General features: G+C 48.7%; 1 protein-coding gene across 3 annotated transcripts in view; it reads right to left on the reverse strand.

Annotated features, from left to right (window-relative positions):
* Nucleotides 1–14,319, reverse strand: part of CD68 (CD68 molecule) — a 30,525-nt gene extending 16,206 nt beyond the window's left edge. The window contains exons 1-2 of one of the 3 annotated variants that reach the window (XM_033923064.1): nt 14,202–14,319; nt 13,701–14,111 (exon numbers count right to left, since the gene is read on the reverse strand). In XM_033923064.1, coding sequence (XP_033778955.1) covers nt 13,701–13,740 — 40 coding nt within the window. In that variant the 5' untranslated portion in view covers nt 13,741–14,111; nt 14,202–14,319. Of the gene's footprint in view, nt 1–13,700; nt 14,175–14,201 lie in introns of those variants that run through there. The other 2 variants (XM_033923062.1, XM_033923063.1) reach the window with 2 other exon arrangements.
* Nucleotides 14,320–15,070: the final 751 nt, after the last annotated feature.

A 15,070-nucleotide genomic window follows, 5' to 3' on the forward strand; every position in this document is an offset into this window, starting at 1 on the left:
TAGACACTAGAAAATGACATGGGATTATTTCCCGCGGTTATCCGCGGGGACGGGAACGGTGATGAATTTTATCACCGTGTCATTCTCTAGTAGTAACCATGCAAATCAGCTCAAAGTCTGATGCAGATTCAGGGAAGATATATTATGTATTGGTCAATTAAACTTCCCTCAAACTATTTTTAACACACCACAAGTATTCTCACAAGTTTGAGGTCCTGCTCTGCAAGCTGTTTTTTTTTTAAACACATTTGCAGCCTTCTGCAAACAATGTTATACCTTCCTCCAAACACATAAACTGTTGGCCCCAAGAAAGATTCTCTCTCTGCCCCCCAGCCCCACCAGTTCAATTAATTTTGAATGTATTTCAGCCAAGGACAAACTTCTTTTTTTGTCTCAAGAGTGTTTATTAAGCATTTTGCAAACCACAAGAGAACAAACTGCAAAATAGCATAACAAAAAAATATAAAATTCAAGGAGACGCTGAAAAGTTCTCAGCCCAACCAAGAAGAGAATGATGTGGAGCCATGAAACTTACGAGTTATTCCTCACTTTTTTTTTGCCACTTTTTGTTTCAATGAGGCAAATAAATGGGCACCAGTATAGGGAAACCAAGCCATTGTGACATCACTGATGAGGATGGCTCTTAGGCATTGGTGGAATGAGGCATGATGACATCACAATACGAGGGACCGCTGAAAAGTTCTCAGCCCAACCAAGAAAAGAATGATGTGGAGCTATGAAAACTTACCAATTATTCCACACTTTTCATTTTGTTTCATACCATCGAAAAGAAAAGTGTGGAATTACAAGTTATTCCCACACGAAACTTACAAGTTTCGTGGCTCCACATCATTCTCTTCTTGGTTGGGCTGAGAACTTTTCAGCAACCCCTCGTATATCTACAGGAGAAATAGCACACCCCTTTTAAGCTGTCTACTGGCCATTTGGAAAGTCAGCTTGAAAAGGGTCCCAGTGTTCTGCATGCAAACAATACCACGTGAAGGATTCTCAGGAAAAAATCAGCACAAGATGAGATTCATAGTCATCATGTTCTTAAAGATTGCTCAAAATTCGGGGGGGGGGGGGGGGGGGCACTGAAAAGTTCTCAGCCCAACCACCAAAGCTGGGACAATCTCCATCGAGGGTTGTACACTTAGTCCAGTGATTTTCCACTTTGCTTGTTCCATTGGAAAAATATGGAACGAAAAAAAATGAAAGATTGTTGGACTAAATATATAGCCCTCAGTGGAGACTGCCCCAACTTTGGTGGTTGGGCTGAAAACTTTTCAACAACCCCCTCGTAATGCTCCTGAGAAAATTGAAATGTCATGAGATAGGTGATAAAGTTCAGTTGTGGATTAGGAATTGGTTATCGGATAGAAAACAGAGGGTAGGGTTAAATGGTAATTTTTCTCAATGGAGGAGAGTAAACAGTGGAGTGCCACAGGGGTCTGTGCTTTTTTTTAATAAATGATCTAGAAATTGGAATGATGAGTGAGGTGATTAAATTTGCAGACGACACTAAACTGTTCAAAGTTGTTGAAACGCATGCAGATTGTGAAAAATTAGAAAGACTGGACGTCCAAATGGCAGATGAAATTTATTGTGGACAAATGCAAAGTGATGCACATTGGGAAGAATAACCTGAATCACAATTACTGGATGCTAGGATCCATCTTGGGGGTTAGCACCCAAGAAAAGGATCTGGGTATCATTGTAGATAATACGATGAAACTTTCTGCCCAATGTGCGGTGGCGGCCAAAAAAACAAACAGGATGCTTGAAATTATTTAAAAAAGGGATGGCTAACAAGAGTAAGAATGTCGTAATGCCCTTGTATTGATCCATGGTGCGGACCTCGTCTGGAGTATTGCGTTCAATTCTGGTCTCCTTATCTCAAGAAAGATATAGTGGTGCTAGAAAAGGTTCAATGAAGAGCGATCAAGATGGTAAAGGGGATGGAACTCCTCTCGTATGACGAAAGACTACAATGGTTAGGACTCTTCAGCTTGGAAAAGAGACGGCTGAGGGGAGATATAATTGAAGTCTACAAAATCCTGAGTGGAGTAGAACGGGTACAAGTGGATCGATTTTTCACTCCGTCAAAAATTACAAAGAAATACTTTTAAAACCAATAGGAGGAAATTTTTTTTTCACTCAGAGAATAGTTAAGCTCTGGAACGCGTTGCCAGAGGATGTGGTAAGAGCGGATAGCGTAGCTGATTTTAAGAAAGGTTTGGACAAGTTCCTGGAGGAAAAGTCCATAGTCTGTTATTGAGAAAGACATGGGGAAAGCCACAGCTTGCCCTGTATTGGTAGCATGGAATATTGCTACACCTTGGGTTTTGGCCACCGGGCTACTGGTCCAGTGCATTTTGCCCAGGCTACTGGGCAAAATGCTACAGGGCAAAATGCCCGGGCTACTGGGCTTGATGGACCATTGGTATGACCCAGGATGGCCGTTCTTATACTCTTATGTGAACCAAGTATAGGACAATCAAGCCAATGTGACATCACTGATGAGGCTGGCTCTGAGGCAATGGTTCAGTGAGGCATTATGACATCACAATCTCAGCTCTGAAATGTTGTGCTCACTGGGGTTCCAAAATCTTGTTATTCTTTGAGATGCTGGAATATTGCTACACTTGGGTTTTGGCCAGGTACTGGTGACCTGGATTGGCCACCGGGCTACTGGTCCAGTGCATTTGGCTACTGGGCAAAATGCTACAGGGCTACAGGGCAAAATGCCCGGGCTACTGGGCTTGATGGACCATTGGTCTGACCCAGGATGGCCGTTCTTATACTCTTATGTGAACCAAGTATAGGACAATCAAGCCAATGTGACATCACCGATGAGGCTGGCTCTGAGGCACTGGTGGAGTGAGGCATTATGACATCACAATCTCAGCTCAGAAATGTTGCGCTCACTGGGGTTCCAGAATCTTGTTATTCTTTGAGATGCTGGAATGTTGCTACACGTGGGTTTTGGCCAGGTACTGGTGACCTGGATTGGCCACCGGGCTACTGGTCCAGTGCATTTGGCTACTGGGCAAAATGCTACAGGGCTACAGGGCAAAATGCCCGGGCTACTGGGCTTGATGGACCATTGGTCTGACCCAGGATGGCCGTTCTTATACTCTTATGTGAACCAAGTATAGGACAATCAAGCCAATGTGACATCACCGATGAGGCTGGCTCTGAGGCTCTGGTGGAGTGAGGCATTATGACATCACAATCTCAGCTCTGAAATGTTGCGCTCATTGGGGTTCCAGAATCTTGTTATTCTTTGAGATGCTGGAATGTTGCTACACGTGGGTTTTGGCCAGGTACTGGTGACCTGGATTGGCCACCGGGCTACTGGTCCAGTGCATTTGGCTACTGGGCAAAATGCTACAGGGCTACAGGGCAAAATGCCCGGGCTACTGGGCTTGATGGACCATTGGTCTGACCCAGGATGGCCGTTCTTATACTCTTATGTGAACCAAGTATAGGACAATCAAGCCAATGTGACATCACCGATGAGGCTGGCTCTGAGGCTCTGGTGGAGTGAGGCATTATGACATCACAATCTCAGCTCTGAAATGTTGCGCTCATTGGGGTTCCAGAATCTTGTTATTCTTTGAGATGCTGGAATGTTGCTAGTGCTTGGGTTTTGGCCAGGTACTAGTGACCCGGATTTATTTTATTTTAAATGATCCACTCCTTCTTTCTTCCCCGACCTATGTTGCCCTTCAATGTCGCCTTTCTCTAAAATATTGTACTCCTTACCCTTTTTCTTTCTGTTTCTGTATGTCTGTCCTCAGAATTTGTCTTTGTACGTGGTGTTATTAGGTGGTTTTGTTACCTCTGATTTTTAATATATGGAATTCGCTTTGAACTATTTTAAGCGCTTGCATCAAATTGTAATAAGCGTGAAACCTGATGTTTCGGTATGGGAATCTTGGAAGCTCCAACCGGGCTGTGGCCCTGCGGCAGAGAGAGAGAGGTCAGCAGTGTCTGGAAGTAGCAGCACCGCACCGTCCTTGGCTATTTCACAACAAAGCAGAAGACTATCCAGCGTGTGATCGGTGGGTCTCATGACTCCAAAGCAGAAGTGGTGACAGCGTGAGGTCGGTGGCCTTTGGAGTGAGTCACCTCATCTGCTTGTGCTTCAGTTTGAATCCCCGGCTCTATCCCCGGACTCTCTTTGCGTGACCTCGGGGGAAATCGCTTTTATCGCTCTGTCCAGCATTAGAGTGCCAAAACCCAGCTGAATGGGCCCCTCTTCTCTCCAGGTTGGCTGGGGTTGCGGACGCTGTATGTTGTTGGAATGAGTGTGACTTTGAGCTCATTGTGATACCTGTTTAGTTTTTTATATCGATAAATATCACCATTTTGAAACTATTGGAAACCCAGGATCTGGTTCCACATTCTTCTCTTCTGCACAACCCAGTTTCTGTGGTCCCTAGGTCCGTCTCTGTGGTAGGTAGGCCCGTCCTGGCGACGTAGACCACCCCACAGTGTTTCTCTGTGTATGGAGCTAACATAACATAAGAACATACCATTTGCCGCTGCCGGGTCAGACCAGTGGTCCATCGCGCCCAGCAGTCCGCTCACGCGGCGGCCCTTAGGTCAAAGACCAGTGCCCCATTTGAGTCTAGCCATACCTGCGTATGTTCTGTTCCAGTAGGAACTTATCCAACCTTTGCTTGAATCCCTGAAGGGTGTTTCCCCCCTATAACAGGACAGGAAAGACTCATAGTTTTGCTTAACGAGACCAAGTGGACAGCTTTTGGAATGCTTTTCTGTAAATGACGCTCAACCTGCATTGATTTCTTTTTTTGTTTTTCTGGCGCTGCAATTTCAGTGCCTTTTACAGAATGCGCCCCACTGTGTACAGAATGTATGCATTCTCCTGTCAAGCGGCAAGGAGAGGAGATAATGATCACTCGGGGGTCTTTTAATGCTGAGTTGATCTGTCATAATCTCTTTCAACGTTGTCTTTAACATAGTAGATGATGACAGATAAAGACCGAATGGTCGGTCCAGTCTGCCCAACCTTACCCACTCTTTAAATTACTGATTTAATTTAAATGTTTCCTTCTTCTTAGCTATTTCAGAGCCAGAACACAAAGCTCTGCCCGGTACTGTGCTTAGGTTCCATCTACTGAAGTCTCCCCGTCAAAGCCCATCTACACCCTCCCAGCCATCGAAGCCCACCCCAGCCCATCCTCAACCAAACGGCCATATACAGACACAGACTGTACAAGTCTGCCCAGTATTGGCCTTAGTTCTTCATCCCATGCTTTTTTTTTTAAACCCCGTCACTTTTTTCCTCTCCACCACCTCTCTCGGGAGCGCATTGCAGGCATCCACCACCCTCTCCGTAAAAAAGAATTTCCTTTCATTGCTCTTGAGTCTCCCACCCCTCAACCTCAAATTATGTCCTCTGGTTTTACCATTTCCCTTTCTCTGGAAAATATTTTGTTCTATGTCAATACCTTTCAAGTATTTGAACGTCTGAATCGTATCTCCCCTGTCCCTCCTTTCTTCAAGGGTACACACATATTCAGTGTATAAAATCCTGAGTGGAGTGGGAATGGATAAATGCAAATCGATTGTTCAAGACCCAGAAGATACTCCACCAAGTAGCAAATTGAAAACAAAGGAGAACATATTTTTTTCACTCCGCGTAGAGTTCAGCTCTGGAACTTATTTCCGGAGTAATTAATGTAATTACCGGAGTCATTAATGTAGCTGGATTTACTATTTATTATTTCTATAGCGCTGCCAGATGCATACAGCACTGTACATTAAACATGCAAGAGCTGGTTCCTGTTTCAAAGAGCTTACAATATAATTATGACAGACACACAGGGCGGCTCAATGTATGGTGCTCATGAAGCGACATGTAAAGGGATGCAGAGATAGCGAGGGTAGGGGGTTCAGATTTGGATAAATTCCTAGAGGAAAAGTTCTTAATACCGAATTAAGATTTAGAAAATCAATCCCAGCCTGCTCCCTGTGATTCTGGGCAAGTCCCTTCACCCTCCATTGGCCCAGGAACCAATTAGATTGTGATCCTGCCAGGACAGAAAGGGAAAATACTTGAGTACCTAATTACTAATTTCAGGATTTCCCCAAATGAATATGCATCGAAAGCAGTGCTTGCAAATAGATCTCAAGCATAATTCATTGGGGAAATCCTGAAAACCTGATTGGATTCCGGCCCTCGAGGACCAGAGTCACCCATGTCTACCATAGACCCTATATAACAAGGGTCTCAAAGTCCCTCCTTGAGGGCCGCAATCCAGTCGGGTTTTCAGGATTTCCCCAATGAATATGCATGAGATCTTTGGGGAAATTCTGAAAACCCAACTGGATTGCGGCCCTCGAGGAGGGACTTTGAGATCCCGGCTATATAACGATGCTGGATCTATTTCTATACCGTTTTTATCCAAAACGGTTAACAAGGAGTTACATACATAAAATGTTAAAAGACTATACAAAATAAGAAGATAAAACAGACATATTCAGGCTAGCATAAAAGCAATTGCTCAGAAAGCACAGTTACTTACCGTAACAGGTGTTATCCAGGGACAGCAGGCAGATATTCTTAACACATGGGTGACGTCACCGACGGAGCCCTCGGTACGGACCTTTTTAACTAGAAGTTTCTAGTTGGCCGCACCGCGCGTGCGCGAGTGCCTTCCCGCCCGACGGAGGAGTGCGTGGTCCCCAGTTAGTATAAGCCAGCTAAGAAGCCAACCCGGGGAGGTGGGTGGGACGTAAGAATATCTGCCTGCTGTCCCTGGATAACACCTGTTACGGTAAGTAACTGTGCTTTATCCCAGGACAAGCAGGCAGCATATTCTTAACACATGGGTGACCTCCAAGCTAACAAAGAGGGAGGTGGGATGGTTGGCCATTAGGAAAATAAATTTTGTAGCACAGATTGGCCGAAGTGTCCATCCCGTCTGGAGAACGCATCCAGACAGTAGTGAGTAGTGAACGTGTGAACTGAGGACCAAGTGGCTGCCTTGCAGATTTCCTCGATGGGCGTGGAACGGAGGAAAGCTACAGAAGCAGCCATAGCTCGGATTCTGTGGGCCGTGACAGTTCCTTCCAGTGAGAGACCGGCCCGAGCATAGCAGAATGCAATACAGGCAGCAAGCCAATTTGAAAGTGTCCGTTTGGAGACAGGACGACCCAAACGGTTGGGATCGAAAGATAAAAATAGCTGAGGTGATGTTCGGTGAGCTCTGGTACGATCAAGGTAGTAAGCAAGGGCACGCTTACAATCCAGCGTGTGCAACGCCTGTTCCCCAGGATGCGAGTGAGGCTTAGGGAAGAAGACGGGCAACACAATGGACTGGTTGAGGTGAAAAGCCGAGACCACCTTGGGGAGGAATTTAGGGTGGGTACGCAGAACAACCTTGTCATGGTGAAAAACAGTGAACGGTGGGTCGGCAACCAGTGCATGCAGTTCGCTAACCCTCCTGGCAGAGGTGATGGCAATCAGGAAAAGCACCTTCCAGGTAAGGAGTTTAAGTGAAGTTGTGGCAAGAGGCTCGAATGGAGGTTTCATGAGAGCTGAGAGTACCACATTCAGGTCCCAGACGACAGGAGGAGGCTTGAGAGGTGGTTTGATATTGAAGAGGCCTCTCATAAATCTGGAAACCAGAGGATGAGCCGTGAGGGGTTTTCCGAGAATAGGCTCATGAAACGCAGTGATGGCACTGAGGTGGACTCTGATGGAGGTAGTTTTGAGGCCAGCATTGGACAGCGAGAGCAAATATTCCAATACAGTTTCCACCGCTAAGGAGGTGGGTTCCTGATGATGCCGGAGACACCACGAGGAGAATCTGGTCCATTTCTGATGGTAACATTGAAGGGTGGCCGGCTTCCTGGAGGCATCCAAGATGAGGCGGACCGGCTGAGATAGGTTCTCTGGAGAGGTCAGCCCGAGAGAAACCAAGCTGTCAGGTGGAGCGAAGACAGATTGGGATGCAGTAGAGACTGATGTTGCTGCGTAAGTAGAGTAGGAAACACAGGAAGGAGAATGGGTTCCCTGGAGCTGAGTTGGAGCAGGAGTGAGAACCAGTGTTGGCGAGGCCACCGAGGTGCGATAAGAATCATGGTGGCGTTGTCCTTGCGGAGTTTGGACAAGGTCCGCAACATCAGAGGAAGTGGAGGGAAGGCATACAGGAACCGATCCCTCCAGTCGAGCAGGAATGCATCCGGAGCCAGACGGTGAGGAGAGAAGAGTCTGGAACAGAATTGGGGCAGCTGATGGTTGTGAGGTGCTGCAAAGAGGTCCACCTGCGGAGTACCCCATCGAGCAAAGATGGAGAGCAGAGTCGGAGGGTCCAACGTCCACTCGTGAGGTTGAAGGATGCGGCTGAGGTTGTCGGCCAGAGAGTTCTGTTCGCCCTGGATATAGACCGCCCTGAGAAAGAGATTGCGGTCCGTGGCCCAGGTCCAGATGCGCAGAGCCTCCAAACAAAGGGGGCGAGATCCGGTGCCGCCTTGCTTGTTTATGTAGTACATGGCGACTTGATTGTCTGTGCACAGGAGGAGGACTTGAGGGCAGAGAAGATGTTGGAAAGCCTTGAGGGCGTAGAACATGGCTCTGAGTTCCAGGAAATTTATGTGATGACGACGCTCCTGTGGGGTCCAAAGTCCCTGGGTGCGTAGATCTCCTAGGTGAGCTCCCCACGCATAGGGGGACGCATCCGTGGTGATGATCATAGAGTGAGGGGGTAGATGAAAAAGTAGACCCCTGGAAAGATTTGAGGAGTTCAACCACCATTGGAGAGATTGCTGAAGAGATGATGTCACAGAGATGGGATGAGAAAGAAGATCTGTCGTCTGTGACCATTGGTTGGCGAGAGTCCACTGAGGTGTACGAAGGTGGAGACGTGCCAGAGGAAGGACGTGCACCGTCGAGGCCATGTGACCCAGGAGGACCATCATCTGTCGGGCCGGAATGGAGGGATGCATGAGTACCTGACGGCAGAGATGGAGCAGGGTCCGGTGGCGATCGGAGGGAAGAAAGGCCCTCATCAGCGTGGTGTCCAGAACTGCTCCAATGAATTGAAGTCGCTGGGTGGGAAGCAGATGCGACTTGGGGTAGTTGATCTCGAACCCCAGGAGGTGGAGGAGAGAGATGGTGTGATGAGTAGCCTGTAGCACAAGTTGAGACGTAGGTGCTTTCACCAACCAATCGTCCAAGTAGGGGAACACCTGGAGGTTGTGAGACCTGAGGAAGGCCGCCACCACTATAAGGCACTTGGTGAAGACTCTGGGGGAGGAAGCGAGGCCAAACGGTAGCACTTTGTACTGATAGTGGTGGTGTAGCACCTGGAACCGCAGGTAGCGGCGAGAATTCTGATTGATGGAGATGTGAGTGTAGGCCTCTTTGAGGTCCAGGGAACATAGCCAGTCGTGTTGAGAAAGAAGAGGGTAAAGCGTGGCAAGGGAGAGCATTCTGAACTTTTCCTTGACCAGACACTTGTTGAGGTCCCTGAGATCGAGAATGGGACGGAGGTCTCCCGTCTTTTTGGGAACCAGGAAGTAGCGGGAGTAGAATCCCTGACCCCTTTGATCTGGAGGTACTTCTTCGATGGCATTGAGAAGGAGGAGGGATTGAACCTCCCTCAGTAGGAGGGGGGTTTGAGATGAGTGTGAAGCAGACTCTACGGGAAGGTTGTCCGGTGGACGAGTCTGGAAGTTGAGAGAGTAGCCGTGGCGGATGATGTTGAGGACCCACTGGTCCGACGTGATGACTTCCCAACGGCTGGAGAAAATGGTGAGACGACCCCCGATAGGCTGTGGAAGAGGCAGCGAGGGTGGATGACTGGCTATGCCCTGGAGAGAAGAGTCAAAAGGGCTGAGACTGCTTAGCAGGCTGAGGTGGCTTAGAGGATTGAGTGGCCTGAGATCGAGCCTGGGCGTGGTGCTGCTGTTGGCGAGGTCGCCGAGATTGTTGGGGAGGCGGATTGAGTGGCCTGGCTGAGAACCTCCGCTGGTAAGATGATTGAGGCCGATAGGGTCGGGCAGGCGGAGCCTTCTTCTTCGGCTTGATCAGGGTGTCCCACCTGGTTTCATGGGCCGAGAGTTTCTGGGTGGTGGAATCCAGTGACTCTCCAAAGAGTTCATCCCCGAGACAGGGGGCGTTGGCCAAACGATCCTGGTGGTTGATGTCCAGGTCGGAAACTCTGAGCCAGGCTAGGCGACGCATGGCTACGGCCATGGCAGAGGCCCGAGAGGTGAGCTCGAAGGAGTCGTAAATAGAGCGGACCATATATTTGCGCATTTGGAGAAGGCCAGAGATGTGTTGTTGGAACAGCGGGACCTTGCGCTCAGGAAGATACTTCTGGAGGGCAGACAGTTGTTGGACCAAGTGTTTTAGGTAGAAAGAAAAATGGAAGGAATAGTTGTTTGCCCTGTTGGCAAGCATGGCATTCTGGTAAAGCCTCTTGCCAAACTTGTCCATGGTCTTACCTTCTCTGCCAGGAGGGGTAGAGGCATAGACACTGGAGCCCTGAGTCTTCTTTAAAGTGGATTCCACCAGAAGGGACTCATGGGGCAATTGAGATTTGTCGAACCCCGGAATAGGGATGACTCGATAAAGGTTGTCCAGCTTACGTGGAGCCCCCGGTACCGTAAGGGGGTTCTCTAAGTTTTTGTAAAAGGTCTCCCGTAGGATGTCATGAACGGGGAGCTTGAGAAACTCTTTAGGAGGCTGTTCGAAATCTAAAGCCTCCAGGAAGGCTTGAGACTTCTTTGAGTCAGATTCTAAGGGAAGGGACAGGGCTGCAGACATTTCCCTTAGAAACTTAGAAAATGAGGACTGTTCTGGTTTAGATGTGGCATCGGGTGCCGATGGTTCCTCATCAGATGAGGAGGGATCCTCCTCGGTACCGAGAGGAGTCTCCTCCCATAAATCAGGGTCCCTGATCTCTGGTGCATGTCGAGACACCGGGGTGGAGGGCGCGGTGTGGCGAGTCTTGGACAAAGACTTACCAGAGCGGACGGAAACGGTACCAGGGGAGGACGATCGGCGTCGATCTCGGTCCCGAGAAGCATGCCGTGCCGCCTGGTGCCGAGAAGGATCCAATGTGGCCTGGGAATGAACCACCGGATCGTCATGAAGTTGCTGGGCCGAAAGGATCGGCATAGAGGTGTCCACCGGTACCGTAGGAGTGGACACCGGGGGCTCGGTGCGGGGCTCGGGCCGGTCTGGTACCGGAAGGAGCGGTGCCAAGATAGAGGGTAACAGTTGTTCAAGTTGTTTCTTCAACTGCTCCTTGAGCTGAGCTTGTAGGATGGCCGAGATACGGTCATCCAGGGGTGGCATCGGAACCGCTTTCTTTTTCTTCGGTTCCTTTGATGCCGCTCCACGCCCCGGCGATGAGGAGGCCGATGACGAGGCACTCACCGAGATCGGGGCGGAGCGTTTGCGGGACCGGTGCGATGCCGGTAGGGACGGTGTCGCCACCGTAGCTGGAGGGCGCTCGAGGGAAGAGGAAGGCTTCTTAGCCGGCTTACCTGGCGCCTGCGACGCCGATGCGGGGTCGGTCGGCGTCGAGGATGACGGTGCCGATTTTGGAGGTACCGCCGTTGAAGATGAGGAGTCCATCGCCGACTCGGTGCCGAAGAGAAGGGTTTGTTGGATTCTTCGGTTTTTAAGCGTTCGTTTTTGCAGAGTGGCACAGCGGGTGCAGGAGTCCGCCCGATGCTCCGGACCCAGACACTGCAAACACCAATTGTGTGGGTCAGTTATGGAGATCGGGCGTGCACACCGCTGGCACTTCTTAAAACCGACCTGCGGGGGCATGAAGGGGAAGATAGCCTCCGCAAAATCGAAGTCCGAGGCCTGTATAATGGCAACAGGCCCCGCCGGGGCAAAAACGAAAGAAAGGGAAAAATCAAAGTATTTATTTATTTATTTTTTTTTTTTTTTTTGCAAATTAAAGAAAATTAAACCCGAAGGTAAGGAAGGAAAAATTCAGGAAAAAAGCACGAGCGGGAAGGCAGAAAAGTGATTCAACGGTCGTTGAAAAAATACACGCGTCTTCTTCGCTCCGCGGAAACGAAGAAACTGGGGACCACGCACTCCTCCGTCGGGCGGGAAGGCACTCGCGCACGCGCGGTGCGGCCAACTAGAAACTTCTAGTTAAAAAGGTCCGTACCGAGGGCTCCGTCGGTGACGTCACCCATGTGTTAAGAATATGCTGCCTGCTTGTCCTGGGATAAAAATGCATCTTCAAAATTTTCCTAAAAGAATTCCTCTCTCCACATTTTCGAATCTGTCCAACAAGGCCATTTCCATCGCTTGACTCCTGCGCATGTACAAGTCATGGCATTCGTGTCTACATGTTTTGGGTTGGCCTTTGTTTTCAGCAATGCAGTGGTTGATAGCGAGACATCATATCGTTAAAAATTTCGGGCATGTAAAGAGAATGGAGTCGATCCAAAGAATGGCCACTAGGATGGTCTCAGGACTTAAACACATCCCATATGAAGAACGTCTAACCAGACTGCGCTTATATTCTCTCAAGGAGCGCAGAGAAAGGGGGGACACGATAGAAACATTCAAATACATCACGGGTCGCATTGAAGTGGAGGAAGAAATCTTTTTTCTAAAGGGTCCCATAGCGACACGAGGGCATCTGTTAAAACTTAAGGGGGGAAGATTTCATGGCGACACCAGGAAGTACTTCTTCACCGAATGGGTGATCGATCGATGGAATAGTCTTCCTCGCCAGGTGGTCGAGGCCAGTAGCGTGCTTGACTTCAAGCGTCGATGGGACCAACAGGTGGGGGTTTTTGCTTAAAGGATGGATACTTCAGAGAGGGGGGGTTCGTCTTGAGTACACTAATGGGAGGGAGGGTTATTGTATGGGCAGACTTGTTGGGCTGCCGGCCCTTTTCTGCCATCAAACTCTATGTTTCATTGTATTGTGGGACCGCTTACAATGCAGTCAAGGGGTAGACCCCCCCTTTTTTTTTTCTTTTTACTTATTATTATTTCGACTCCCCCCCCATATAACACGGATTCACTTATAATGCAGTCAAATATTTTGGACCCCCAACATCAGCATTAGATGAGGTCTACGGCAGGGGTGTCCAACCTGCGGCCCCATGAAGTATTTTGTGCGGCCCCGGTCGATGCAGTGTTTTCCTTTGCTGCCCCCGGGTGTTTACCGTCTTGCCGGCTCCCTCCTCTGTCTTGCTGCAGCGTTTGCGCGGCCCCAGAAACATTTTTTTTCCGGCCAATGCGGCCCAGGGAAGCCAAAAGGTTGGACACCCCTAGTCTACGGTGTACTTGTGAATCTCTAGACTGGCCACTGTTAAAAACAGGATAGATGGACCTTTGGTCTTGCCCAGCATAGTAACTCTTATCTTCTTCTAAACCACGGGTGTCAAAGTCCCTCCTCGAGGACCGCAATCCAGTCGGGTTTTCCCCAATGAATATGCATGAGATCTATTAGCAGACAATGAAAGCAGTGCCTGCAAAGAGATCTCATGCATATTCATTGGGGGGAAATCCTGAAAACACGACTGGATTGCCGCCCTCGAGGGGGGACTTTGACACCTCTGTTCTAAACGGAACACAAAAAGCATTTCTTAAAAGTCCCCGAATCGAGTTGCAGTCAAAAAGCATCGCAACACGACCGGCACCATAGTATTGGCGAGTGATTGGAAACACGTACCTGTCTGAATAAGAATGCAGAGGAGCAGAAACGTCTTCATAGTGAGCCTGGATCAAGGTTAGGGCACAGGTTCTCAGGATTATGATTTCACCCGTCTCCTTTTCACCCTTCGTTACGTGTTTCTTTTTCACTCACAGCACTCTCTCGCTTTGCTGACCCTCTCTTCCTGTGTAGATCTCTCTTACTTCTCCTTTTGGTGTCTTTCCTCTTTATTCCTCTGCTCTGTCTTTCTTTTATCCCGCTGTAATTCTCTTTCTTACTGTCGAGTCTCTGGATCTTGCTTTTCTCCTCCAACACCTGTCTTTCTCTGTCTCCCCTGTCTTGTGCTCTCAGCCTTTCTGTCCTCCACTGATAGCTCTATCTCTTTTTCATGTCTGTTTTACCCCGATAGCTTTCAACTTCCTGTTTTCTCTACAACGAAGACACAAAACAAAACTCATTTTTCCTGACCCAACACAATTGCACCACCACGAGACTCTCAGGCCATTCGGTGCTACTTACTTAAGGTTATCAGAGAATTGGGTGACCATGGACGGGAGGGGGGGCTGTTTTGTTTATTCATTAGGTCTCCCACAGTACCGCCTCTCCCTCCTGATATTGGTGCAAAACTCTGCTGCACGACTCATCTTCTACCAACCTCACTCCACTCGCGTCACCCCTCTCCTTCAATGGCTCCCTATCCGCCTTTGCATACAGTTCAAGTGTGTTCATTCGGCTGCCCCTCAATCTCTCTCCTTATTCACCTCCCGGAGAACTCTGTTCCTCAGATCAGCTGCTCTTAGCTGTACCCTTCTCCTCCGCTGCCAATTCCAGACTTTGTTCCTTTCATCTAGCTGAGTTTCTCCGCCAAGCCCCTTCCCTTGTTTAAAAGCAGGCTGAAAACCCACCTTTTTGATATAGCCTTCAATCCATAACCCTACTCCTCTGCCCACCAACCCAGCCCAGCCAACCCAACCCCTTAACTGTATCCATGACATCCCATTTGTCTTGGCTGTTTCAATTGTAAGCTCTTTGGAGCAGGGACTGTCTTCTTTGTGACTCTGTACAGCATTGCGTACGTCTGGTAGCGCTACAGAAATAATTCATAGTAGTAGTGTGAAGAGTTCTAGTCTTTGGGAAGCAGAGCTGAGATTGTGATGTCATAATGCCTCATTCCACCAATAAGAGCCAACCTCATCAGTGATGTCACAATGGCTCGATTGTCCTGTACTCCCCTCTGCCCTCCAACCCAGCCAGCAGATTAACCCTTCCCCTTAACTGTATCCATGACATCCCATTTGTCTTGTCTGTTTAGATTGTAAGCTCTTTCGAGCAGGGACTGTCTTCTTTGTGACTCTGTACAGCGTTGCGTTATGTCTGGTAGCGCTATA

This window comes from Geotrypetes seraphini, chromosome 16 (assembly GCF_902459505.1).
Source record: "Geotrypetes seraphini chromosome 16, aGeoSer1.1, whole genome shotgun sequence".
In the NCBI taxonomy this organism is placed as follows: Eukaryota; Metazoa; Chordata; class Amphibia; order Gymnophiona; family Dermophiidae; genus Geotrypetes; species Geotrypetes seraphini.